The sequence below is a fragment of the Drosophila willistoni genome (assembly GCF_018902025.1).
Source record: "Drosophila willistoni isolate 14030-0811.24 chromosome 2L unlocalized genomic scaffold, UCI_dwil_1.1 Seg72.1, whole genome shotgun sequence".
NCBI classification, from domain to species: Eukaryota; Metazoa; Arthropoda; class Insecta; order Diptera; family Drosophilidae; genus Drosophila; species Drosophila willistoni.
This window is the reverse complement of record NW_025814049.1, coordinates 670,976-697,417: the sequence shown is the minus strand read 5'-3', so window position 1 is coordinate 697,417 and position 26,442 is coordinate 670,976. Positions and strand designations below refer to the sequence as shown.

The following is a 26,442-nucleotide window of genomic DNA, read 5'->3' as shown; positions in this document are numbered from 1 at the left end:
CCTTCTTTTATTACAATTTTTTTAAAATGGCAATCAATTGGTCATTTAATTCTTCCTTTTTTCTACGTCGGCTCATTTTAATTTTGTTACCAACAACTTTTTGAATATATTCAGAATATACATATATTTCAAATATGAAATTGTTATCTATGTTGGTTCAAAAGTTATCGATTTTAAGCAGCAACTTAAGCGATTCCGACCACTGTGCGGTAGTTGATGGCAACGCATCAGTGGCGCCGGAAATGACAATAAAAATGAGCGAAGTCTTTAGTTATTAAGACATTTTAGCAGCATACTTTTAGGCATGGCAAATATCGTTTATATCGCTAAACACAAAAGTTACTTTCAAGCTGTAAGGCTTTAACAGTCTTTTAATTTTTAAAATATTGCGCTTTTATTTTTTATATATTAAATTTTGCGATATGAATATTTATGACAGTTTGCATTATACATTAGCATTTTGATTGATCCACGAACGCAAAGCACCCACATATGTATACATGGCCGGACGACCTTCTGCACCACAACCAAATCCCCATGATACGACTCCAAAAAGTTTGCCATCCACAGTCAATGGGCCACCAGAATCTCCTTGGCAGGCGCTGACCTGTCCACTTGGATGACCGGCGCAGATCATGCGATCGGTCAATCCAGGTATATTTTGTCCATTACAATAGTCACGACTCCATAGCTGAACCTGAGCATATTTCAAACGATTGGGCAACTGGAGGTTCTGATTGATGGCACCAAATCCACTGATGGTTGCCATGGTATCTGCTGCATAATTAGAATTAGCATCGGCCAATTGAATCTTCTGCACTGGACCACCAAACTGAACTGGGCTACTTAAACGGATTAGTGACATATCGAAATCCTGACTCTGTGGATTGTATTGTGGATGTATTATGAACTGAGCAATACTGAATGTTTGTCCATTGCCAGCGCTCAAATCGTTAGTGCCCACAATTGCCTTCATCTGACCTGGACTCTGATTCTTTGTGCAGTGGGCGGCGGTAACGATCATTGTCTCCGAGATCAGAGAACCGCCACAATGATGACGGCCATTCAGTTGCAACGAAACCTGATGGGGGAATTGCCCTTGCTTGGCAAATTGACCGCCAATAATGCGGCTTACATCAGCAGCCTGAACGGCGGATGAGTAGAAGCCGCCACCAGTCAGGGCAAGTAGCAGGCAAAGAGCAGAAACAACTATGTTAATGGAAATCATGGTGAAAGTTGACTATATTGACTATGGTTGAAGCATGCCCTTTATATAGGGTCTTTACATTTTGGATTAGCTTATCATGAACTCCCATAAGCATCGAAATTGCCAACAATGAGTTGGGCTGCACTTTAATGGGCAATTTTCTTATCTATTAAAAAAGTTAGGTCACCCTATTGCCAGTTCTTATCTAGGCCAAAGCCGCGGGGGCTTGGCCTGACCCCAATCCATGTGCAAAATTCTAACACCTCTGACGAAAATCAAGTTGATATAACTTTTTAATTGCCACGCCAATTTGTACTTGAAATAAATTTGAATTCGAAAAACCAAAAGAAAAATTATCATGATTTGGAATTTGCATTTGTTGGATGGCCATTGCTAATCATCCACACATTCTTCCATATTTCACGTTTAAAAACATTGCGATAATTCTGCACAGAGACAAGAAATTCGGGACCGAATAATGTTTGAATGGCAACATTCTCGGCAGCCAGGTTTTTGTTTGTGGCCGCATGTACAATGACCAAAGGGGCATTACTCTGCAAAGAGAGAAACAGAAATGTTTGTCAATAAGTTTAGACTTAAGGATTGAAAGACTTTACAGACCGGCAAAGGCATGCCATCCGTTTCGAAACGCTTCAGTGGGTCTCTATTGATGCAAAACCAATTAGTATAGGCCTTAGGTACATCACCAGGACACCCACATTTCTGCAAGACAACAACATCAAGGAATCAGAATAAGGGTTGAAATTAAAGATTTCTTACTCACACTACGATGAACCAGACCCAATGGAAGATTCAGTTCTCCATGTTTATGCGAATTGAAGGTGGTACTAATACTTTGAAAAAGATTACACTGCTTGGGCGCACTGTAAAGCCAAATGGGATCATTTTCCGTTTCTAGGCACTCGAGACGAAAACGTTGACCGAACTTGATATGCTCTCCGGTGCGATCTGTGTCATCTCCGCTAATAATGCGAAAGGAATTACGCACACAAGGACGTCCCGATGGAGCTACAGAGAGTTCACAATCATCGTTTATGGATTGACTAGAACGTACTACACGCTCATTGATTAGCACGGACAGAGCTGGTTTCAAATCGGATGTATCCATATTTTCTATATCCAAATGAATTGGCATCAACTGGACCACTGCGCCAAATATGACAGTCTCCTTGGGAGCAGCCAGCACAATTTCTTTATGAAAATTGTCAAAGAGAGTGCGAGCCTTCTCCACAAGAAGTTCTCCCTTATCTCTCATTTTTTTAAAATGCTTGATTTTCTCCTGCAACCGAAAAGAATGTTAAAAGCCAATGAAAGTTATCCAGCATTTAATTACCTGTTCGAGACAATGATCCTCAAACCAATTGCCAATACGGACCACTGGACGAAAGCGCCGCGATCCCGAATGCAACACAGAAATCTTGCAAGGCATTTTATGAAGTCAAAGTCATAAGAGGTAAAAAGGAAATTACGTTTACGTAAATTGAATTTTTTGAAAGCGTTATTGTTATAACTAGTCTGGATTTGTTTTGTGTCTGTTACTTGAAGGGGGCAAGCCCAATGAAAATAAAATCAACAAAAATGAACAAAGTTTCAAAAGTCAAAGAGTGCTCGATTAAGATACATTTACGTAATGTGATGTACATATGTATGACTGTAGATTCATCATATTGTTACTGACTCATTATTTGCCAGCTTTCGTTAGTTTCGCACGAATTGCGAATCAAAGTGTTGCATACTTTTAGTTGCCGTGCCAAAAATAACCACATGTCGTATGCGTAATAATGACAACATTTACCAGTCTACATATTTATTTTTTGTTTTAATCAGCTATATATTTGTTAACTGATTTCAACAAGGCAGTTGATGGTGATGATCATTTTGTCGACCCATTCACTTAACTGTTTGCCCAAAATGTTGAATAGCGTAAGACAAGCAGACAAGCAATGAGACATTCAGATGGCTAGCCAGAGATTAGAGTCCAAAACCAAGCATCATAAATAGCCGCCTCGGTAACTGTTTAGAAATGTCGGACTGCTGGCCCCCATTGGTTGATGGGTGATGGGGGAGTTGTCGGCTTCTCCTCCTAACCGGGACTCCGTCTGTTTCCGTCCGTCTCGATATCGTTGACAAGATAAGCCATTTTTATAGCACATGGGGCTCGCTGTTGAGCGCTTTAATTACTGATGTTCTTGATTGTTTTTATTTCGGCGTTGTTGTTGTTGTTGCTAACGTCTGAATCGGCGTGCACTTCACGTGAACGTGAGCACCAGGCTCGGCCGATTCGCAACACGTTTGTTATCACCGGCGACGACAACAAAAACAAAAACACAAACAGCAAACAGTAAAAAGAAGAGCAAATCAAGTGCCACTCGATTATAGGAATGAGACTTTTACGATATATTGTACACACAGGCACAGTTTTATGAACATATTTGTTTTTTTTTCCCCCATTCCATGGGCAAAAGGGTTGGTTGTTGTTGTTGGTTCGGGAGAGAGTGAGAGGCTATATTATGGCATTATTTCAGTCCCTGCTGTATCAGTCGCGTCATCTAACTAATGTATGAAAAGAGCTGAACTGATTTATTTTGATTAGTTTGCACTCTATACATTTATGGTTACCATAATTTTTCACGACATTATCGCTAAGAGTTTTCTCAAAATAACATTTCAACCTTTCTCTAAAAATCACCTTTGATTCGATTAATACCCTATGACTTTCCCCCTTAGGATTAATATGGATCGAAGCAAAGATTATCTTTAATCTTTAAGCATTATTGGTGGTAAGAGGCTCTTTCCTTATATAGCCACTCAGGCAAGGAAAGTCCACATTTTTTCGTTCTTGGTACTTCATTTTAACGTGCACTCAACAATTTGTCCTTCTTTTAGTCTTAATGAAGACTAAAATCAATAACCGATGACTTATAATATTCAAATATATATTTCATCTAGATATTTGTTTTTATTAACCAACGCAAAAATTGTTTTTTGTAAATACGACTACGGTTAATTTTAAAATGACTCAAAATATGCTCTTAAATTTCTCATTATTATAGACAACGTTTCTCCATGAAGTATGAAAATTTTAAAATAAAAAGACTTTTTGATTTATATCTAAAGATTTTATTAATAAAACAAAATATTTTTAGAATAATGTTGTTTTATGTCATTGATTCGACGAATAACGTTCCATTCAGCATTAAAATCTAGTTAAAAAAAGAATAAAATGTATTAAAATTAATGCCAAATCAATTGGCATCTTTTTAATCTTAATGTAAATAATAAAATGAGTAATTCTAGCTTTGCCCAAACATTTACGCTAGGTAAAAAAGTTTCATAAAGTTTTAAAAATCTTTCAACTTTGTCAAGATCCTCTTTCTACGCCCCGTAATGGTTCCGGTTGAATATGCGTCTCATTTAAGACTCTTCAAGTTTGTTCAATCAATAATATATACAGACGTAAATAGGATAATGCTTCAAGTATTGATTGCAGTTTCATAATCTATAACCATTATTTGCCCCTTTTCTCAGTGATAACACAAAACTCTTCCTCTTTCCGAGTAATGTTGCTATCTATCTATTAACCTCACATTTGTGACTCTTTATCATTATTTAATTGCGTCAAAGAACGAAAAACAAAATAAAGGTACATACTTGTATATATATACGATTATAGATCAAGTGGCGCTCGCAAGTTTATATGTACGTTCCAATCATTTAATCGCATATGGCGAAATTTAAAGTCAAATAAATAATTAATATGTGAGATATAGTTTTCATCTTGATAAAGTCTACATTGATTTAGCTAAGTAATTCGAAAATTTATACATATGTATATGTATGTATGTTGCTTGGGTCTGCCCAATGCCAATTGCAATGCACTTCAAAGTGTCAAATAATCCACTCGATAAGCATCACGGTTAGTTTGGTTGTTAGGCTACAGGTTTAATAACGATAATCCAAATCATGTGATGAAGGTTGTTATTTTTATTCCATTTGAAAATAATTTTCTGAACTTATTGATGGTGGTTGGTGGCTGCTTATACCATTCATAAAAGAGAAACGGGCCATAACTACTGTTTGTTTAGATAATGTTTTATGATCCTTTATGAACTCTAGAAAATCATTTTCATTTAGAGGGCAGACGGAGGGGTAAAACCAAACCAATTTGAGCCAATCTTATCGAGCGGTCATTTTTATTAGGAAATTACTTCATAGAGAGCAGTTAAAGAATATATGTATGTATCTCAATCTTAAAAGTAATTACTTGAATGTTATAAGATCTAAGTTTCATAATTTGCAAACTCATTGTTCTACAAATAGCGTGAAATTTTTGTGATCTTCTGACGACAACTAAGGGACAATAAATTCTGCCATCTCGCTATCTCTTTCTGTGGTTGTCAATATTATAAAAAGTGGTGGGTGTATTTCTAAGATAATCATGCATCAAATGTCTAGATCTCTGTGCACGTGAATGACAGCTCTAAATAGACGACTGACTATATGGAATTAGCTGAAGGAAAGTAACCACAATTATAACTTACCTAGTTATGTGTATGTCTTTCTCTTTCCCTCTTTCTCTCATCTCTGTCTTTCTTCTTCTCATTCTTTAACTGTAATCACTTGATATTGGTATGTAGCTTGACATTCGTTTGATATTAGCTAAAAATTCATTTCTCGCAATTCTCGCGTTTACTTTTTCTTTCGTCTCTTTGAAGTTTTTACTGGTTGGCAGATTGTTGAGTTTGCCTTTTGCCATAAAAACATCATTTAATTGTTTATAACTCTATGCCATAAAGCGTAGGCTCATTATCACATTATCATTAGCTATCACAGCAAGCTGCCCATGCCTACGCCCGTGCCTTTGCCTCCTTCATTCGTTTTAGTATATACCCTGTGAAATAATATTGGGTATATTGAAACTGATTGAAACAAGTAAACTTTTAATTATATGTTATGAAGAAACTAATAAAGAGCCACTATGAATTACTATTACTTTAGTAGATTTCCCCAACTTTTTCCTGCACATTTCACAGGACTACAAGTCCCTTTGTTTGAAGAGATGGCTAGATCTTTATGAACTGTCTTGCAATTACAGGGTAACTTAAAGTCGCCATTTATCACCCATTCACTTTGATTATTGTTTGTTGTTGTTTCACTTTTTTTTTGTTTTTCGGTGCTCGGTTGATGAATCAAATACGCTCGTATTTCCTCTGCCTCTGCTGTCGCCTCTGTTGTTTTAAACGAGAGTGAGGGAAAACAGAAACAGAATTATAAAAACGTTCAATTAGCTGAGGTAGTAAGTCATTACAGAGCAAGCGTTCGCTCAGGCAGCTCCCCAGCTCCAGCTCCAGCTCCAGTTCCCCACACTTGACGACGACGACGACGACGACCACAATCGAAGACGACGACGTCTAGTGCCAACTTCAGCGGCTAGGTGAGGAGACATTTCAAAAGTGTTTCAAGTGCAATAAGAAAGTTTTATGAAAAAACCGCGTGTGAGTTTGTTGATTGTGGTGAAAATTAATTACAATTTCTTAAATAAAAGTTTTCAAATTGAGAACTACCCCAAAAAAAAAAAAAAACACTTGGATCACCTTTTCCACAATCAACGTACACGTGAGTGTGTTCATAACTTTAATTTTTTAATTATTTAAGCATAAAAGAAAAAAAATGACTTAAAATTTCGTTTTGTGCAAATTTCTGCAACGTTGCGTTACCAGATCTCACATCGGTTTCTGTTTTTGTCTAACCATTCGCTGAGATCAGCTAATTAACAGCAAAAAAAAAAAAATGACACAAAAACGTTTCAAAAAGTAAAAAAAAAGACAGTGATCGAAATATGAAAGAAGCAAAAAAATAAGTTAAAAACAGCTGATTCGTATTTTTAAAAAGTTGATTTACTTAAGGTGAGGTGAGTGAGTTTCAGTTGTAAATTAAATATTAAAATTTGCACAAAATTTTAATGATTGCAAACACGAGTTTGTAAGAAAAAACAACTCATTTCTTAAAGTAAAGTAATATACAAGAAAATGCAATTACTCATTGCAAATAACTTCCATGGCTTAATGATTGTCATTAAACTTTGTCGAAGTCAAGTGCATGATAAGCGCCAGGTAAATACAACCCCAGAGAGTTCTGTTTGTTCTGTACCTTTTCAAAGAGTTCATGTATGCGGTTTAAGTATGTGATATTTGTTGAATTTTTTTCTGATTTGATCGAGGGAACATAATCAACACTCTACGAAAAAAAAAACATTGAGAGCCACTCGCCCGAAACGATTGTGTGTGTATGTGTGTGACTGTGCATTGTATCTGAACTTGAACTTGAACAAAAGCAACGAATAAACGAAACAAAAAATGCGGCTATAACTACCCACACTCTGAATGGAAAACATTCCAATGAAAATGAAAAGAAAAGCTACCAACGACAATAAGCTAAATCGCATAAAATTACAATAAATTGGCAATGAATTTGAATACAAGAGATAGCTATAGCTTTCTATATACATACATATGTAGGTATGTAGAGGTTGTGGGTGGCTGGCTGATAGCCTCCTTTGAAAAGTAATTAAATAGGTATGGAAAAATTTGTATTTTTTCAAAAAAGACCTGCCTTGTCAATTACTTGGCCATAATGTTATAAAGTTAATTATTGGCCTCATAATTTGAGAGCTCATATTATGACACGCATTTCGGTTCAGAAACGTTTTTCATCTTCACACGTGGACGTAATTTTTTTTTTGTGGAATTTGGAATGTGTTGAAGAGAATAGGCTTTAATCTATGAGTATATCTCCTAGGTGAGTGGCCACACACTCTGCAAGGGTATCACGATAAGACTGAATTATTTGATTTATGGTTTAGGCCAGCTCATGGCAACGCCTTAATCGACTACAAAGTGTAATATAATATATAAAAGAAACTATACAATTTCTTTATGATTCTCGAAGTTGAGTGATTTATATAACTATCTAGAATCTAGATGATTAACTTGCTGATAGAATACATGAAAACCCTTTCTCTAGTGTTTGCTTCTGCCAATTTAAGATGGCCAATTTTGGTGTATGTGTGTGTTATTTTCTTTCTTGGCCCAAAACTTATCTCTAGCGAACTTTCCGCCACTTGACCAATCCGATTAGAGCTAAAGAGTGTGTTTAAGTTTTGCGATTAAATTCATAAATTCTTCTTTAATAATTTCCCATTGACTTAATACAAGTAAGTACTAGAAGTACTTAACAAAATTTTCATGTTCCCTCATAAATTTAATAGAATTTTTTGTAATTTATTATTATACCAAATGCACTTTTAATGCCTGTAGAATGAACAATAAAATAAGTTTATATATTTATTTGCGCATTACTAGTAAATGAGAGATTATATTGGCTTATAAAATGAAATTAAAACTTCCTTACAAACTACAATAATTTATATGATTGTGTTAAAAATTTATTGTATTGCTACTTAGTTGATGTTTATTCTAGTGCTAGTTCAACTTAGTTGATGCGCTGAAACCATTAACAATTCTAATTTCAAATTTATATAATACAAAGTAGAAAAAAATTAACTGGGGGGGTCACTTTTTATTAAACCTTATTGGGAAATTCCAGAATGATAATTTTTTTTTTTTACAACAGCCATTTAATCTTTATTAGAAAGCTTTCTGTTGGTCGAATTCAACGAGTTACGAAAAATGTAATAGCTAATAGTAAAAACAATTAAAAGTATTTAAAGAACATTTTTTGTCAATTTTTTTGTATTAAATCAACAATTTTTAAAGAGAATATAATAAACCTTTTTTTGTTATGGCTTGCAATATATTTTACACATGTTTCGTTTTTGTATTCGACTTTGGAAGACATTTGAAATAGGTATATTTTTTTAAACCCATTGCCGGAAATATTATGAATGTGGTTATACACTTTCAACTGATTGATTTTTGTAAAAAAAAACCGATTACCCTTTTTCTATGATGATTAGGTAAAGTGTTTTTTATTTGACTGACTGTAATTTAAAATTCTTATTAACTCTTAATTTATTCAAATTTATGTTATTATACAATTTGCTCATTCTTCTAAATACAGTGCTTTAGTTCGCAACTAATTTCTAAAAGTTTAATGTTTATTAGAATTAAGAAAATTTGTTTTTATGAAACTTTTTGATTCAATTGAGCTTATGTTAAATTTTAAGCCTTCAAGAGAAGATTTTTTGATGCAATTTAATTTTGTTAAATGTAAATTTATACCGGTTTTACAATTAACTTTGAGTATAAAAATCCTCTAAACGCTTAGTAAATTAAACGTACTTTTTAGCAAGTGTATAAAATCGACTTAAAAAACCCTTCAGCCCCTTTTTTCCTTTGTTGCTTGCATCATTCGGTACTTTTTTTTTCTATTTTTAAAATAAGTCAAGCCTGTTTTAAGATGCAACGATCGTAGTATAATCAGCAATTAATATGTCAGGTGCCAGTCGGCTGTTGGGCCTGGATAATCTGGTTAACCACACACGACAAACCGCAACTTCACACTGAAAACGTGAGATCGAGCTGTCGATCCGAAAAAATATCTGCCACATCATTCTATCTTGGGTTAACTGATTTTGCATTTTTCACTAAATGTTTACCAAACAGAACTAAAAATTTGCTAATTGTTTAAGCTGACAAATATTTTTTGTTAAATGAAATTATCAAATGGCGGCAAATGAAATCAATGATATTTCTTATTTTTGGCTCTAAAACGGCAGATAAAGATTATTTAGCCAGACATGACAATGAAAATCTCATTTATGTATATTGTGTTTGCCCAAAATATAATTTTAATTTAGACAAATGGCATGTAACTCCCACTCGTGAAATGAGTTAGATAGCTTTTGAATTCACCTAAGCAAATAAGAAAACTTAAGCGAACCTGAACCTGGTTTTTGTGTTTTTGTCTGTTGTTCCCCCCAGTGGCTTGAATTTTGTTTGACTTTGAGTTATGAAACTTTCCAAATTGAATTTTTGCTCATATGACGTGCAAGCCCAGCAGTTTAGAGTTTAAAATACCCTGCAATTAAGTTAAATAGTTGTCACAAAGTATCTCTACGGGGTGTTGTGGGTCAAAGGAAAATTTTGGTTAAATTTTTAAGTTTTCACATTTTTATGGTTGTATATTATATGTAACCAACATTTATATGCCTCTTCTTACTCTTTTGATATGAAGGGTATTAAGACAATTGAAATTCCTTTCACAAATAAACCAAACTGCTCGACTGTTTTTGTATTTTTTGTTTGTTATTTATTTTGTTTTTTTTTTTTTATACATATATTTGATTGGATGATTACGTATATATAGAATTATAATTGATTTACCTAGAAATTGGGCAGCCACCAAAATATGTAGAAACCTGTTCTCTCCTCCTCTGACGCAGAGAAGAAAAAGGTTTCTGTGGCACAATAAACAAATAGTTACATCATCTCATAAACAACGTAGAATGAAAGATTCGAAAGCTGGATCAACTGTTTAAACAAAAATCTGTGAATATTACATTTACATTCAGATTACGAGACAAAAATAAAAATAGGGCCAATTAAATATTTAAGTATATATAACTTGATAAATATTATTCAACCAAGTCCGAGGTTAATACCAGATACGGCAAAAAGGAAACTAAAAGATTAAGTGATCAACTGTACTTGAGAAATCAATGTTGTATATAGAGATATCAAAGAAGATCAAAATTTTGTCAAATCATTTGCCAATATTTGTTAGCGAAAAAAATAAACTTTGTTAACTTGGAAAACGTGCGTGTGGGGAGATAAACTCGTGAGCTGACGCAAAATATATAGCAATTGCTATAATTTGCATTTGGTGATATTTGTTCAATCAATTGAACCTGCCATCACCGCCGACGACGACGACGACAACTTGCTAAATTTATCAGACTAATTTTTTTTGCTTACAGATTTAACACACACACAACTTGATCAGCCGACGCCACTGATCGCCGGAAAGGCTCTGAACGTGCCAATATAACACATCTATCCAGAGCGGGGAGTGGAAACGCATGCGCAAAGGCTCGTAGCCCACAATTCGCAGATCTCTCGAGAGCGCGAATCAACAAATATTCGTATAAGCCAAACAATAATAATATATAAATAGTGTAAATAGACAAAAACAGAGCACACACACACAATCTGTCGCCCTGTCTCCCTTGTCGATCTGTCTGCCTGCCTGTTTTTCTCAGGTTAGCTATTTAAAGGCCCGCGCCGCAACGTCTATCAATCAGAACATTCCCAGCTGCCCAACTGGCAGCAGCAGCGAGCAGCAGCACCAAGCACCAAATCGCAACAAATAGCACCACCCAGCACCACCAAACAGTCGACGAGTCAAATTGTTACCAGCTCACAAGTGACAACTAAATATGTCTGGAGGCCCTCAAAAGACGTGCTTACCCAAGACAAAACAATAACAAAGAGAAGAAATAAAAAAACACCAAAAACAGTTAGCCAATTGTTGTGCCGCGTCTACCTCGTTCGCTTTTTCAACCACCTACTTACCTATCTACATATCTACATATATTCATTCCTCGTTTTTGACTTCAGACTTACGCAAGTCCATTCGGCATTGTGATATATACGCGTGAAACTGAATTAACAGTTCAATTTAAACGTAGAAAGTAAATTTATAAAAACCACAAAAAAACAAAACACAAATAAATCACACAAAATGTCTGCATCAAAGGAGGCAATTTGCGCCAGCACCGAGAAGGATCTCGAAAAGCCACATTTAGGTGAGTTTTCAAAACTACAATTAAAACTAGTTATAAGTTTTTTAAGTAAAGAAATGCAGAAAAAAAGAAGTGGAAAAACTTTATGACAGAGCTAAAATTTCTCATCATTCTCTACCTGTACAGAAATGAGAAGAAAAATTCATGCATTTAGCTAAATTCTATTAAATAGGACTTTCTTTTTACTCTAACAACTTAGGATACTACTCTTTTGTCTGTCAAGTTCCCTTGGCCTTGAAATTTCTTTTCATTTTGTCCACTAACTAAAGAATTCTTACAATTAGGTTTTATTTGATTCCATTATTGACTAATCCCATTTTATACTCATTTCGTATACATTTGTTTCATAGTGAACTATTTATTTTATTTTAAAATAGGTCATAACATTACAAGATTCTAATTCAGTTACTTTCTTGAAGAAATTGGAAATCCTGTTTTTTCATCAATCTTTTCAATATGAAAAATATTGAAAGTTTGCAAAATTACATTTGATTGCAGAAAGGTTAAACCCATTTTTAACTCCAAGATGTAGGCACATGCCAATAGACCTAGGAAAAATGAATATTTTAGTCAAAAAATTTAATAATCTTGTATCCCCTTTTATGGTATTCAAAACTTTGCAATAGCCAAAGCTACCTCGTTAAAAACTCATATGAAATAATATATCAGGAAATACATCATAATACTAGGAAATATTCGCAATTATTAAAATAAATGTGATTATCTCATATAGGATTTCATTTCTTATCTCAAATTGATCTCAATTGATTTAAATGCAAAACTCAACTATATATAATTAAGGCATGATTTCATGGTGAATGATATCTAATTGCTCTATTTGTTTCACATGACAATTCACATTGCTAGCATATAATTGACTTTTATCAGTTGTGAAATAATATTTTGAGAAAATGAATGCCTCCATTTGAAAGTTCTACGTGGCAGATTTCTATGTTAATCTTTCTCACGATTTTGCAAGAGTCTTGAGTAAAAGTTTCCCTGCTATTGCTCTTAATGTTGATTGAATTTAATAAAAAAGACTGAGAAAAAGAGGCCACTTCAATTTGATTGAGAGAATTCACCAAAGAGCCGGAGGTCATTTTGAAAACGGAAGTTATTTATTATGCCAAAGTCTCCCCAAAATAAGTATGCATATAAAGATTAAAATAAATTAATAAAAAGAAAAACAGTTTCATCGCCGCTGCCGCCGACGCGTGATCCAAATTCGCAATTAACCTGATGATCATCATATTATCCAGCCTATAACCATAGTTTATTGACACAATGCCAGCTGTTTGTCTGTCCGCCTGTCTGTCATCTAATTTGCCTATTATGTATCCATTTATGGAAACTCTCTAAGCAAATAAGTAGTTTGTTTATGTTTTTTTTCCTATATATTTTTTCTACATCGCCAAGATGTCCGTCAATTGACATAGTTTTTGTGTTGTTTTCTGTCGTCGAAGTTCCTCAATGGCCTTTTTGGGGGCAACAAGTGGAAAACCGGTTACCGGCAATAACCGAAACAGCCATATCGTTGCCAAATTACGTATCAGTGTTTCAATTGTACATGAACTCTAGACAATAACCGGTTTTTAATATAATTCATAAACTTGGTTGGTTTTCGGTTTCACAGTTAAGGTCAAAGACGCATATCAGATGAAAAAATGTGCAATCAAGTGCAGCAAAAACCTTGAAATTCCAGCTAGAGAACTTTTTTACTTTCATTTGGCACAGAGACAGAGGAATAAAAGAGAAAAGTGCTCAGAGAGAGCGTGTCAGCACTTGGCAACTTGACAAGATTCTCAAAAATGTTTGGCCCTGATATTGACATTTAAATATTTTCTTAAATAATTGCACAGACTTTATTATATATTAATTTGGCTCTTAATGCAATAATTGATGATATTTCTTCGTTGAATAATATCGCAATGTCTCATTCATTTTTCTAAAGCCCAGACAGCTTTCACTAGAGAATAAATGTCATCTATAAAATGTTTATAATTCCATATATTGAGTTAGGGCAACGACTTAATGATACCCTGCATCAGTTGAACATTTATGATTGAACATTTTTTTAATAGAAGCTAAGAAAAAGTAATTTTAATGGAAACTTTAAACTATAGAGTATACTTTACACGAGTAAATCGCACACTTATTCCTTTTAAATTAAATTACGTAAAATTTTGACTCCTTAAAGTATGCTGTGAACAAGTGAAACATAGCTTTCAGTTACTGTATTTGGGCTTGTTCGATCTATTCTATTCAGTTTTTAGTTAATCTGAGTTTTTACTTTTCACGTCATTTGTCTCAAAGAGAGTATATATCTAAATATATATCTAACGAAATAAATTAACTTTTACTTAAAACGGAGAGGTAAACAAAGTATACCTAAAACTATAATAGTATATGTTTTATATTCACTGGGTATACAATTTGTGGTTTGGGGGATTTTTCTATATAACGCCAACGCCCTATCAATTGATACTTCTGCTATGCAGTTTATATTTGTATGTATGTACGTCAACTATCAAATGAATAATGCGCTTAAGTTGAGCTCTTTATAATGCGATCTCTGAGAGTTGAGTGTCATTCCCACATCTAGTTCAATTAGAAAATTGCTTTTATTTGGCAGCTTTCATGTTAGCGGAATATATATTATTTACAACGAGGGCAATAGGAAAAACAAAACAGACTATTAATATTGTTATCTTATTCGTGACTTTTGCTATAATTTATTATTTAAGCATTTTGTTGTAAATTACTCATCTCATCTTAAAAGCGCATGTTATTCATATAAATTGCAAATTGCTGAAACACTTACCCCTCAATAGTTTTCTAGCGAGTGACAAATCTAATTTTAGATGGACCTCAAAAGACATGAGATCAGCAATTTGCAGTAGTGGTAGCTCACAATTAGTTTGAACCCTATAAATATTATCATTAAATGTTGTTATTGAAGAGCCATCACAAAGAGAATCATACATACATATAGAGAGAGATCAGCCAGAGACCTATTTTAACCTTGTAAAACAAACACATAAAGCTTCTTCTGTCTTTAAGTATTTGCCAATATTTGTGAAACTTCTTTACACCTGTATTGTGCCGATTCCGGGAACTTGGGACACTTTTTAAGTATGTGAGACGACAAGTATTGTTGAGCCATAAAAAAACAAAATGATTAAAATTAAAGTAAATAAGAGATAAACCATATTTTCTGTTTTCAATTGGCACGTATAACATCAAAATATTCCATAGTATCGGAGTAATAACAATATTTAAATGTATACGTTACTTTAGTTATTCTTACGTCTTACTTTACATACTTTCTTTACGTACGACCGACGCCTAGAAGCAGGCTACACAAGCTTAGTCAATACAACCACACATAGAGGTGCGAAGCTTTCTATTGAAAGTTCTAAAGCTTTTTGCTCTCTACTAAGCAACAAATACAATTCTGAAATTTGAATATGCGACTATACTAAAAACGCAATCATGCATTAACACAATCGTGATCTATCTACAATTACCAAACGGAAATAGAACAAAAACTGAAACTATAATAGGCAACCTGTCATCTGGTTGCTTGGCAGCCATTGTCAAAAATCACTTAATTGTTTCAACCGCAACTGTACTGAAAAAGAGAAAAATTCCATTCACTGGTCTTGCCAAAAATATTGGGGTGACAAATATGCTATATATTCTATACCCTAGCAAATCAGGAATTTTTATTCTATTCAATTCTTTGGATATCATGTTCTAAATATTGTGAATTGAGCATTAAAAGTTTTGTCATTTTTTTCTGACTATATTATTGAGGTTTTGTTCATTAAGATCATAACAAACAACTTATTTTTGGAGCCTCTTTTTAAAGCTTTTTCATTTGAAATATAAACTAAAATTATTTAGAAAACATTACTATAAACTCTGTTCTGATGATAAAGTACATTATTTTCTTAAGAATTTACATAGATTTATTATAGAACTAGATAAATCAAGTAAATCTGGAAAACTAATCCAGAATATCTAGGTTCTCTTCAAGACTTTCTTAATAAATACTTATACCCATATGTTTTGTTAGGGTGGTGTCATTAAATCCGAACACAAATATGTATATAGATAGTATAGGTATACGAACAATGCCGGTCTTGATGGCGGCTTTTTATTTTTTGTTGTTGTTGGCTTGTCACGAGAACGACTTAGCAATTCGATGAAATTTCTCTATGCCCCAATGGACAACAATAGCAATAACAAATTCATATGAAACCCCATGAATATGAATCATGTTCAAAGTCCGAATTGATTGGCCAGCTTGAATGCCCTACTCATCTTCCACATGAAGAATGTTCTCGGTTGAGCTTAAGCAAACAAAAAAAGTAGCTCATACAAAAGTCATGTAGATTGAATATGTGTATTGAACTTGGAAAGAGAAGCAGGCGAGAAACACGTGTTTGACTCTTGCGGCGACAACAACGACGACGACTTTCGAGTAAGCTTCTATATCGCTAGATATATAATATACATATACATACACACCCACAAAACATACACACATACACACACACACTCTCGTGGCCATGGATATGTGTGTTTCAAAGCGTGACTGTAGCAATTTCTATAGTCCATTTAGATTTTTGTGGCTTAGGTTTTTTTTCGTCAAAAATTAACAACAACTTGTCAAAGCAAATTGCCCGAGTGGTGTTGTACCTACACATTTATGTATGATATAATTTTGCGTTTTTGGACTTAATTAGTAATTGCATGCACCTTGGTGGCGCCTCGATTTAACACTCTTGTGAGGGCATTTGCCCGGCTCTCTGCTAGCATTTCTATGAGTTCATCGGGCATATGGCGAACCTTTTTGCAAAGGCTTTGTGGGTGCCAATAATGGGGTTTTATTTTAATGATGTCTGGAATACCCCTTCAACAAATTTCATTTCATAATCACTTAGCTTTTGCATATTTTGGGCAAGGCGCGTGTTTCATTTTTTCAGTCACGAGATGTGACCGTGTTGTTTGTTGCTTACGTCTGTTTTCTATTTATAGACATATGTTTATTATATATCTGCAGATGAACCGATTTATTAGGCTAAAGTGACTGAAAAGTTCATTTAGTTAATTGACATCAATCTATAGAATGTATCAATCGATGATGCATTCTAGAAATATATCACGAACTTTAGTGGCAATAGTTGAATTTAATTAATCAAAATCTCTTGTGACCGAAAAGACACAATTTCTGGTTGATGTAATCGCGTGAGAGCAACGCCGGCGCAAAAGCCTCTCCGTAGAATGTTCTCTTAGCCCCGCCACCCCAGCCCCTTGTTGATGGTCTTTAAAACCCAAGGGAACGCAACAGTTGCCGCTCAGTAGAAAAAGCAACAGCTGAACGAGAACAAGAGCAGTCTTCCATTAGTACTCAGTACTCAGTTGTATATCCAACGTTGTACCAATCGCACACACAGACTGAACTGTAAACGCAACGGCAAATTATTATTTTACAATTAGTTCATCTTTTGGTTCGTTCACTTGAAATCCGGCAAGAAATGTTTCGGCTTGGCCCATGTTACAGATAGAAAATGAAATGGTTTAAACGTGTGCGAAAAAAGTTTTGATTAAACAAATAATCGTTAACAAAAAAAGCAACAACAACGCGAATTTAATTCGAATTTTTAGTCTAGTTTAATATAGTTTTGTTGGAGAACATTTCAAAAATGCCATTTCGTCGCAGTAAACTAAATCATCGCCATCATCGTGATGGTCATATTTTGGTTTGGGATCAGAGAAATTTACACGAATCTCTCGATGAGCAGGATAACCCAAAAAGTAAGATAAATGAAAATAAAATTAAAATTCTGATTTTTTATCTATTTGCTACGCAATTGAATTAATTAAATAGCAAACTTTCGCTGCCGGCAAAAACGTCAGCACGAGAGTCTAGAGTTCGCACGAGAATACATTGCGTATACGTAATGTTTATAGTTGGTCGCTCGTTTTAATTTTTTTTTAAAAATAGATTTCGATTGTCTGCTGATGTTGGAGTCACCCTGTGTAAAGCGCGATATACACGTGCTTCGTATGATTTAAAAAAAAAAAATAGCTGACATCGTTCGGTCGTTGGATTGTGCAAAACGAGACCAGACCACACCAGACCAAGGTGGCAGAGTGGGCGACGGGGGGAACGTTCACTAATCGCACGATTTAACGCTGTGTGAGCATTAAAAAAAACAACAAAAATGCCAAAGCTTTTTAGAATCTACAATAATTGAAATTTTTAATTTCTTTAGATTCAGCAATTTTGCTTTTGCCTTTGGTTTTGTTGATGTCATAATTGTATAGTAGGCAAAAATTTTTCCGCCATGAATTTCGGACATGACATGACAGTTTGTGCCGCTCTCTCCCTTTCTCTTACACTTTGTTGGCCACAAATTCCATTAGGGCCAAGTCAAAGTATTCTGCGTGTTTTTGCGTACTGTACTTGGCGTAAGAGCGAGCGAAACCTCACGTGTTAGCACAGACCTTCTCCATACACCATACACATTTACACAAATGACAAATGACAACACAAATATAGACGGCAATTCCCTTTCATTGCAGAAACAATAACAATAATAGTAATAATAACAATTTCTAATAATCATTAGGAAAGGAAAATTGCGCAACAATCACCTAGAATGCGGATGAGGCAACTAATTATGGTTTGGTTTAGGGGTAGAGTAGGCTCTCTCTTTAGAGGTTCTTGGGTCTCGCTCTCGATGCGTAATATTTTGAGTCATAATAAGTAAATCTAAATCTTATCTGCAACGAACAATGAACCTTGGACTAAACAAACCTCACACCCAAGAGAACTTCTTGGCGCTGATGATGATGATGATGATGATGATGATGATGATGATGATGATGATGATGATGATGATTATGGTGGTGATGATGCTGATGGGATCTTATCTTAGCGATGACCTCGTTCAAGTGGGATAATTTCTTTTTAGTTTTATTTTTGGCATGCATTGGCAAAAATGCTTTGACATGTTTTCCGCTTTCATTGAATTTAATTGGGCGGGATAAATATATATATTTATTTAGTTTATGATTCATGTTGTTAAGTCAATTTGCTCTTTGCTCAATCAAATTTTAACTTTTCTCTTATCTCTCTTTTCAGGATGCTTTGCTACTCGTTATTTTGTAACCTTTATGCTCTTCCTGGGCATGGCAAATGCTTATGTTATGCGAACCAATATGTCGGTGGCTATTGTTGCAATGGTCAATCACACGGCGGTTAATGAGGGCAACGAAGTCTTTGATGACGAGTGCGGAGATCGTGATATACCAGTAGTAAGTAAAAACAAACTAAAGTCATGAGTAAAATGGTTACTAACTTTTGGAATCATTTCTTCCCCTCCAGGACAATGGCCAGGATGGAGAGTTCAAATGGAGTTCAAGTCTTCAGGGTTATATACTCTCATCCTTCTTCTATGGTTATGTTATCACGCAAATTCCATTTGGCATATTGGCCAAGAAGTTTGGAGCAATGCGTTTCCTTGGCTATGGCATGTTGATCAATTCGGTATTTGCCTTCTTGGTCCCAGTGGCAGCTCGTGAGGGCGGCGTCTGGGGACTGTGTGCTGTCCGTTTCATTCAGGGTCTGGGCGAGGGACCAATTGTGCCCTGCACTCACGCAATGTTGGCCAAATGGATACCACCCAATGAACGTTCGCGTATGGGTGCCGCTGTCTATGCGGGAGCACAGTTTGGCACAATTATTTCTATGCCTCTGTCAGGTCTATTGGCTGAATATGGTTTTGATGGTGGTTGGCCATCGATTTTCTATGTGTTTGGCGTTGTTGGTACTGTGTGGTCCATTGCATTCCTGTTTTTCGTTCACGAGGATCCCTCCAGCCATCCCACCATTGATGAGCGTGAGAAGCGTTACATTAACGATGCTCTATGGGGAGCTGATGTGATTAAGGTAAGCTGACATACATTTCTCCCTTTTTCTTCTTATTAATCCGTTGGTTTTCTTTTCTTCAGAGTCCACCAATTCCATTCAAGGCCATTGCGAAATCATTGCCTTTCTATGCCATCCTCCTCGCACATATGGGCCACAACTACGGCTACGAGACTCTGATGACTGAGCTGCCCACTTACATGAAACAGGTGCTTCGTTTCTCCCTGAAGTCCAATGGTCTGCTGAGCTCTCTGCCCTACCTGGCCATGTGGCTGTTCTCCATGTTCATTTCGGTCATTGCCGATTGGATGATTAGCTCCAAGCGTTTCTCTTTGACTGCTACCAGGAAACTGATCAACAGCATTGGTCAATATGGTCCTGGCCTGGCTCTCATTGCTGCTTCCTACACGGGCTGCGATCGTGCCCTAACTCTGGCCATTCTCACAATTGGTGTGGGTCTCAATGGTGGCATCTACTCGGGCTTCAAGATCAATCACTTGGATCTGACGCCACGTTTTGCTGGCTTCCTGATGGCCATTACCAATTGTTTGGCCAATTTGGCTGGTCTCCTGGCTCCCATTGCTGCTGGCAATTTGATCAACAACAATCCAACAATGGGTCAATGGCAAATTGTATTCTTCATTGCCGCCTTTGTGTACATCATTTGCGGCACTTTCTACAACCTCTTTGGCTCGGGTGAACGTCAATTCTGGGACCAGCCTGAGAATGATGAACAGAAACCGGCACTGGGAGCTGCTGATGCCAATAGTAATCAGCCGACTAGGGCCATAACTGCCCAGCAATAGACCCCCACGACCCATTTACCAAGTAGCCTTCTAGATTAGTCCTTTGTTATAGTTAACTAGTTAAGTTGCAAAGTTGTTATTAGTGAGCATTGACCTAGCTACCTACCTAACTACATACATACATGCATACATGTTAGTTTTGTTATCCTACCTGTCAATCAATCAAAAGACAATAATAGGCTCCTCCCACCCCCTTTTCCCATTATCAAACTACTGAGCACAAATTGTAAAACTCAAGTCACACATGTTTATACTTATTTAAGTTTTTGATTCCCAACCACTGAAACATTTTGTGTAGTTTGTAGTTGTATCTTATTGTGATAGCAGAAGAGTTTATTAAATTATAAAATTTATAATTGAGTAAATTTAAGAAATGAAAATTAACTTGACCCATAAACAAGTCAAGATTTGCTAATAAAAATTATATATATTTGCCTAAAGGGCAAATAAACTAAAGACAATTTGTGTATATTGATATAAATCAAGAACTTAATTTGATAATAATTACAACTTGTCATAGATGGTGATAAATGAGATATAAGTAAAGGTTTTCCCAATGGAGTTTTCTTAGTTAGTTCCACGATGGCTCACGATGAGGACTTAGAACCGGAGCAAATTGATTTCAAGGTTTCATCATTTCGTGGCTCGTTGCGACGCACTTGGCATGACTTTTGTGCCACCAGCAGCATTCATGGCCTAAAGTATACACGTGAAGAGGACACGAATCGTATAGTTCACTTCATTTGGCTCCTCATCTCACTGGTGATGTTCATATGTGCCATTGTTATGGCTCAGACCTTCTATGCCGACTATCGTAGTAATCCTACACGCATGAATGTGGAAAGTGATCATACGCCAGTGAATTATTTATATTTCCCACCTATAACCATTTGCCCGGATGTTTTATTTAATATGCAAAAATCTCAAGCATTTCTACAGACTCTACAGCTGCCACAGGGAACTGAACTTTTGGATATACAAAGACATTTGCATATATTCTATGGTTTCATGGTCGACGATGAACGTTATGCCAATCAGGATATTGAGGACATGGAAACCCTTTTGGCCATTAACAATTTGACATTGCAAGAATTTGTGCAACATTTACGTTGGGATTGTGATGAGATTTTGCATCGTTGTCGTTATCGTGGTCAAATTGTCAATTGTTCGCAACTCTTTCAGCTATCGAAGACTTTTTTTGGGCACTGTTGTTCTTTCAATTTGCGACAAAATGGGTAAATAAATGATATCATCGAATATTCTGATATAAGATCTCTCTCCTTTTTAGTCTCAATTTCACAGGTCAACGAGCTGCTGGTGGCTTAGACTATGGACTTTCTGTTATAGTTCGCTATAAGGATGCCAAATACGATCCTGTGCAATCGTATTCGTATGGTGTAAAGCTGCTAATACAAGAAACCGATGCCTTTCCTAGTGCTCATTCGGTTTCTAAATTCATTTCCTTTAATACTGAAGTCTTTGCCACTTTGAGACCGCAGGAAACTTTTTGTTCAAATGCTGTTAAAGCATTGACAATTAAGGAACGAAATTGTGTTTTTCGTCAAGAGTTTCCTTTGCGTTACTTTTCGGACTATGTCTATCCGAATTGTGAGCTCAATTGTAGAGTCACGAATATGGTCAAGTTTTGCGGTTGTTATACTTATTTCTTCGATTTCAATCGCACACATGAGAGGATATGTTCTTTTCGTGATATTCCTTGTTTGGTGGACAACTTTGGTGGGTATTGGGACAGAATCTTAGCTTAGAACAAGTAACTGTAGTTGAAATATTTATCTTTTTTAGCCAATATAATAACACGTAGACGTAGCACTCAGTGTCCATGCCCTTTGACCTGTGAATACTTTGATTATGATGTACAAATATCGAATTTTCCTCTACAACTAAATATGCCAGTTATGGATCCATTTTAGTAAGTAAAAGATAACTAGTTGAACATCTTTAGTAATTTCTCTTCATGTTTTTTCAGTTCTGATATAGCAAAAAACGATGGAATCGTACATATATTTATAAATTCGCAAGTTTATCGAAGAGTACGTCATGATTTGCTCTCTAATATGGTCACTTTGGTCTGTAAGTTCCATGGTTAATCATTTTGAAGATGCATTTTAATAGTCTTTTATCTTTTTGTTAGCAAACTTGGGAAGTGCTTTTAGCCTATTTGTGGGTATGAGTATGCTTAGTGTGGTCGAGATTATTTACTACTTTTCGATCATTTTGCGTAAGAACTACATGCAAGAGTGTCAAGCACGGCGTAGATATTTCCAAAAGAGGTCAAAGTTCGAGAACCAGATGTCAATTTTTACAATACACAAGACACAATCAGAATGAATACACAAAAAAAAAAAAAACAAAAAATATTGTCATAAATAAGAGCAATAAAATGATCAAGTTCAATACGTTTTCTATATGGGTTTTTTGTTTTGTGGCTTGCTATCGCATATTGCCATAGGTCAGACCATCTTCATCATAAATTCGCTTCTAATCGTGCTCATGTGCTATCCATAAATTGGACCCAAGCAAAGCTCTTAGCAGATAGCTGATAAGATACAGCCAATTCCTATAAAAGAGTAAGCAAATGTGGCAAATTTCTTAGAAGCTTGTACGTTGGCCATGAGATTGTCATTGTCAGTTTTACTCTGTTTCGGGTTGGCTTTAACGCTGGCCCAGCATAATCCCCATTGGTGGGGCAATCGGAATACCATTGTCCATCTCTTTGAATGGAAATGGACGGATATTGCCGACGAGTGTGAACGTTTCTTGGGTCCACGTGGCTATGCCGGCGTTCAAGTGAGTCCAGCCAATGAGAATATCATCTCCGAAGGACGTCCTTGGTGGGAACGCTATCAACCAATCTCCTATAAACTAGTTACCCGCTCTGGCAATGAATTGGAATTCGCCTCCATGGTTAAGCGTTGCAATGACGTGGGCGTACGCATCTATGTGGATGTCTTACTCAATCATATGTCTGCCGATTTTGATGGATTGGCCACGGGTACAGGTGGTTCAGTGGCTGAGCCTGCAAAGAAGAGTTTCCCCAGTGTCCCATACACAGCCGATGATTTCCATGAGACTTGCGAGATAACCGATTGGAATGATCGATTCCAGGTGCAGCAATGCGAATTGGTTGGTCTCAAGGATCTTAATCAGAGCCGTGATTGGGTGAGGACAAAGTTAATTGAGTTCTTGGATCATCTGATAGAGCTTGGTGTGGCTGGTTTTCGTGTAGATGCTGCCAAACATATGGCATCCGAGGATCTTTCGGTGAGTAAAACCACACTCTTTGCTTGTCAATGACTCATAAATTTCGTGCTCGATTTAGTTCATATACAGTAGCGTGCGTGATTTGAACATTAATCACGGTTTTCCCAACAATGCCCGCCCCTTTATATATCAAGAGGTCATCGATCATGGCCACGAGACTGTGACTCGCGAGGAATACAACGAGCTGGGCGCAGTCACCGAGTTCCGTTTCTCGGAGGAAATTGGCAAGGCATTCCGTGGCAACAATGCCCTTAAATGGCTACAGAGTTGGGGCACCGATTGGGGCTTTTTATCTTCCGGTCAGGCACTTACCTTTGTGGATAACCATGACAATCAGCGTGACAGTGGAGATGTTCTCAACTACAAATCACCGAAGCAATATAAAATGGCCACTGCTTTCCATTTGGCCTATCCATATGGCATCAGTCGTGTCATGAGCTCATTCGGCTTCGATGACCGCGATCAGGCACCACCACAGGATGCTCAAGAGCAACTGATTTCTCCTGAATTCGATGTTGATGGCGGTTGTACCAATGGATGGATCTGTGAGCATCGCTGGCGACAGATCTACAATATGGTAGAATTCAAGAACACAATTAGAGATACAGAGTTGACCAACTGGTGGGACAATGGAGATAATCAAATCGCCTTTTGTCGTGGCTCAAAGGGTTTCATTGCCATCAATAACAATTTGTCCAATCTGTCAGAGACTCTTCAGACCTGTTTGCCTGCTGGTGAATACTGTGATGTCATCTCTGGCAGCTTGGTGAACGGTGCCTGCACTGGTAAGTCAGTGTCGGTCGATGGAAATGGCTATGGTTATATCCATATTGGCACTGAGGACTTTGATGGTGTTTTGGCCATACATACCGATGCAAAATTATAAAAAATAAAAAACGTCAATTATATTATCAACGAGATATTTCTGGGCTTTTCTTTGTGTTTCTTTTGTTTATTTCTCAAAATTACAATGAAAACGAACGCACATAAAGTATAATTGGGATTAACCCCTTTGATTACACATCTTTACTTTGTATATGAATGGATCTATAGATCGATAACGATAACGGCAACAATAACGACACGCACATGAGACAGTTTAGGTATGTATGTATGTATGTAAAATAGAAAGTAAAAGTATTTAATTTCGATTTTAAACTTGTTTAGGACTTAGTTTAACAAATGCAAGAAACGACATCGACATTTGACATCTCCGCTCCTCGATCGTGCGATCATTGAAATCTGTATGTATGTGGATCTCGATAACGATGACTGTAAAACAACTCTGCAAATAGAAAAAAGTTGCATAATCAAATTGTAGTTGTGTGTTCTGGCTTTTGAATTAGACTGAACTTGATGATCTCCATAACTTGAGTTCAAGCATTCACAGGCAAATCAAAATCATCGTCGTAGCACTACGAATTGTAATTTTTAAGCGTTTCGGTTTTCTTTTATAATTTATTATTATTATTATTATTATTGTTTTTTTTTGTTTAGTTTCAAAACAAGCAACTACAAATCAAAATGGCAACATTTCTACTTGCATTCATGTTAGTCATACTCACATACCTACTAAGTATATATGATGTATTTGATTAAAGATATTGTATGTGTGTGTGTGTGTGTGTGTGTTTGTGTAAAAAAGAGGTTAATAGAGATTAGAGAGAGATAGTCAAGTGGTGTCATTGTCTTTGGTATCGGTATCGGTAACGTTCTCGCTTGTCCTGTGTCTCGTAAAATACAATATTTAGTTTTGATTTTTTTTTTTGGTTTGGTTTTGTTTTTGTTTTGAATAAATGCTTATTTTGAGTAATTACCTGTAAATTGTTGATATCATTTTGCAATTAATATTTTTCTTTTCATTTGCTAAAAAGCCATAGTCAATATTACATTATAAGTATTTTGATAACAATGAGCTGGCACTCAATTTAGATTGCTTAAAATTTAAACAAAAATACTGATTCCAAAAAACATTGCTAAATATTTACTCAAATATTAAATATTAATTTCATGATTTCTAAACTTCATTTCGGCACAAAAGTTATTTTTTCTTTTTTTCTTTTTAATTTTAAGTAGTTTTCTTTTTCTTTTTTAATTTTAATTTCAGTTTTAGTTTTTTTTTTTTTAAGTTTCTTTTTAAATTTAAATACGGCCCCAAATCCAGCTTTATGTAATTTTTAAATATTTATGGCTTTACACATAATTATAATTTTGCTCTGATTTCTGGTCTTAGGAATTAGACGTAAGCGAAAATCTTTTTATCTTTTAATTTGTTACATTTAGAATTCTTTCAATATTTAATGCTTAAGTTTTTATAATAATTATTTCATTTTTGCAAAAATTTGTAATACATTTTAGTATATATAATATATATATATATATGTATATAGTATAACAGGAACCACGTAAAAAATGCACGCCT

The 26,442-nt window shown here is 35.6% G+C and overlaps 5 protein-coding genes across 6 annotated transcripts; 3 read left to right on the top strand and 2 right to left on the bottom strand.

The window, feature by feature from the left end:
* Positions 1 to 445: 445 nt before the first annotated feature.
* LOC6637976 (trypsin-1) lies at positions 446 to 1,464 on the bottom strand. Its single transcript, XM_002061007.2, has one exon. It carries the CDS (start codon positions 1,226 to 1,228, stop codon positions 446 to 448), a length of 783 nt encoding a protein of 260 aa, XP_002061043.1. The 5' UTR covers positions 1,229 to 1,464.
* An 18-nt stretch (positions 1,465 to 1,482) lies between these two features.
* On the bottom strand, positions 1,483 to 2,666 carry LOC6637977 (cilia- and flagella-associated protein 161). Its single transcript, XM_002061008.3, has 4 exons — positions 2,562 to 2,666; positions 1,992 to 2,507; positions 1,829 to 1,930; positions 1,483 to 1,761 (listed from the first exon to the last, which is right to left on the bottom strand). Exons 1-4 carry the CDS (start codon positions 2,655 to 2,657, stop codon positions 1,564 to 1,566), a joined length of 912 nt encoding a protein of 303 aa, XP_002061044.1. The 5' UTR covers positions 2,658 to 2,666; the 3' UTR covers positions 1,483 to 1,563.
* Positions 2,667 to 6,597: 3,931 nt separating this feature from the next.
* Positions 6,598 to 21,194, top strand: LOC6637978 (putative inorganic phosphate cotransporter). Of its 2 annotated transcripts, XM_002061009.4 has the most exons (5): positions 6,598 to 6,662; positions 11,166 to 11,993; positions 19,147 to 19,319; positions 19,390 to 19,953; positions 20,016 to 21,194. In XM_002061009.4, the coding sequence occupies exons 2-5, from the start codon at positions 11,930 to 11,932 to the stop codon at positions 20,736 to 20,738; spliced, it is 1,524 nt and encodes a 507-aa protein (XP_002061045.1). In that variant the 5' UTR covers positions 6,598 to 6,662; positions 11,166 to 11,929; the 3' UTR covers positions 20,739 to 21,194. The 2 variants fall into 2 exon arrangements, with proteins under 2 accessions (XP_002061045.1, XP_015034830.1); XM_015179344.2 differs by lacking the exons at positions 6,598 to 6,662; positions 11,166 to 11,993 and adding an exon at positions 17,687 to 17,813.
* A 126-nt stretch (positions 21,195 to 21,320) lies between these two features.
* Positions 21,321 to 23,087, top strand: LOC6637935 (sodium channel protein Nach). The gene is made up of 5 exons (XM_002061010.1): positions 21,321 to 21,973; positions 22,027 to 22,475; positions 22,542 to 22,668; positions 22,726 to 22,829; positions 22,891 to 23,087. Exons 1-5 carry the CDS (start codon positions 21,321 to 21,323, stop codon positions 23,085 to 23,087), a joined length of 1,530 nt encoding a protein of 509 aa, XP_002061046.1.
* Positions 23,088 to 23,369: 282 nt separating this feature from the next.
* Positions 23,370 to 24,938, top strand: LOC6637936 (alpha-amylase-related protein). Its single transcript, XM_002061011.4, has 2 exons — positions 23,370 to 24,020; positions 24,079 to 24,938. The coding sequence occupies exons 1-2, from the start codon at positions 23,370 to 23,372 to the stop codon at positions 24,904 to 24,906; spliced, it is 1,479 nt and encodes a 492-aa protein (XP_002061047.2). The 3' UTR covers positions 24,907 to 24,938.
* Positions 24,939 to 26,442: the final 1,504 nt, after the last annotated feature.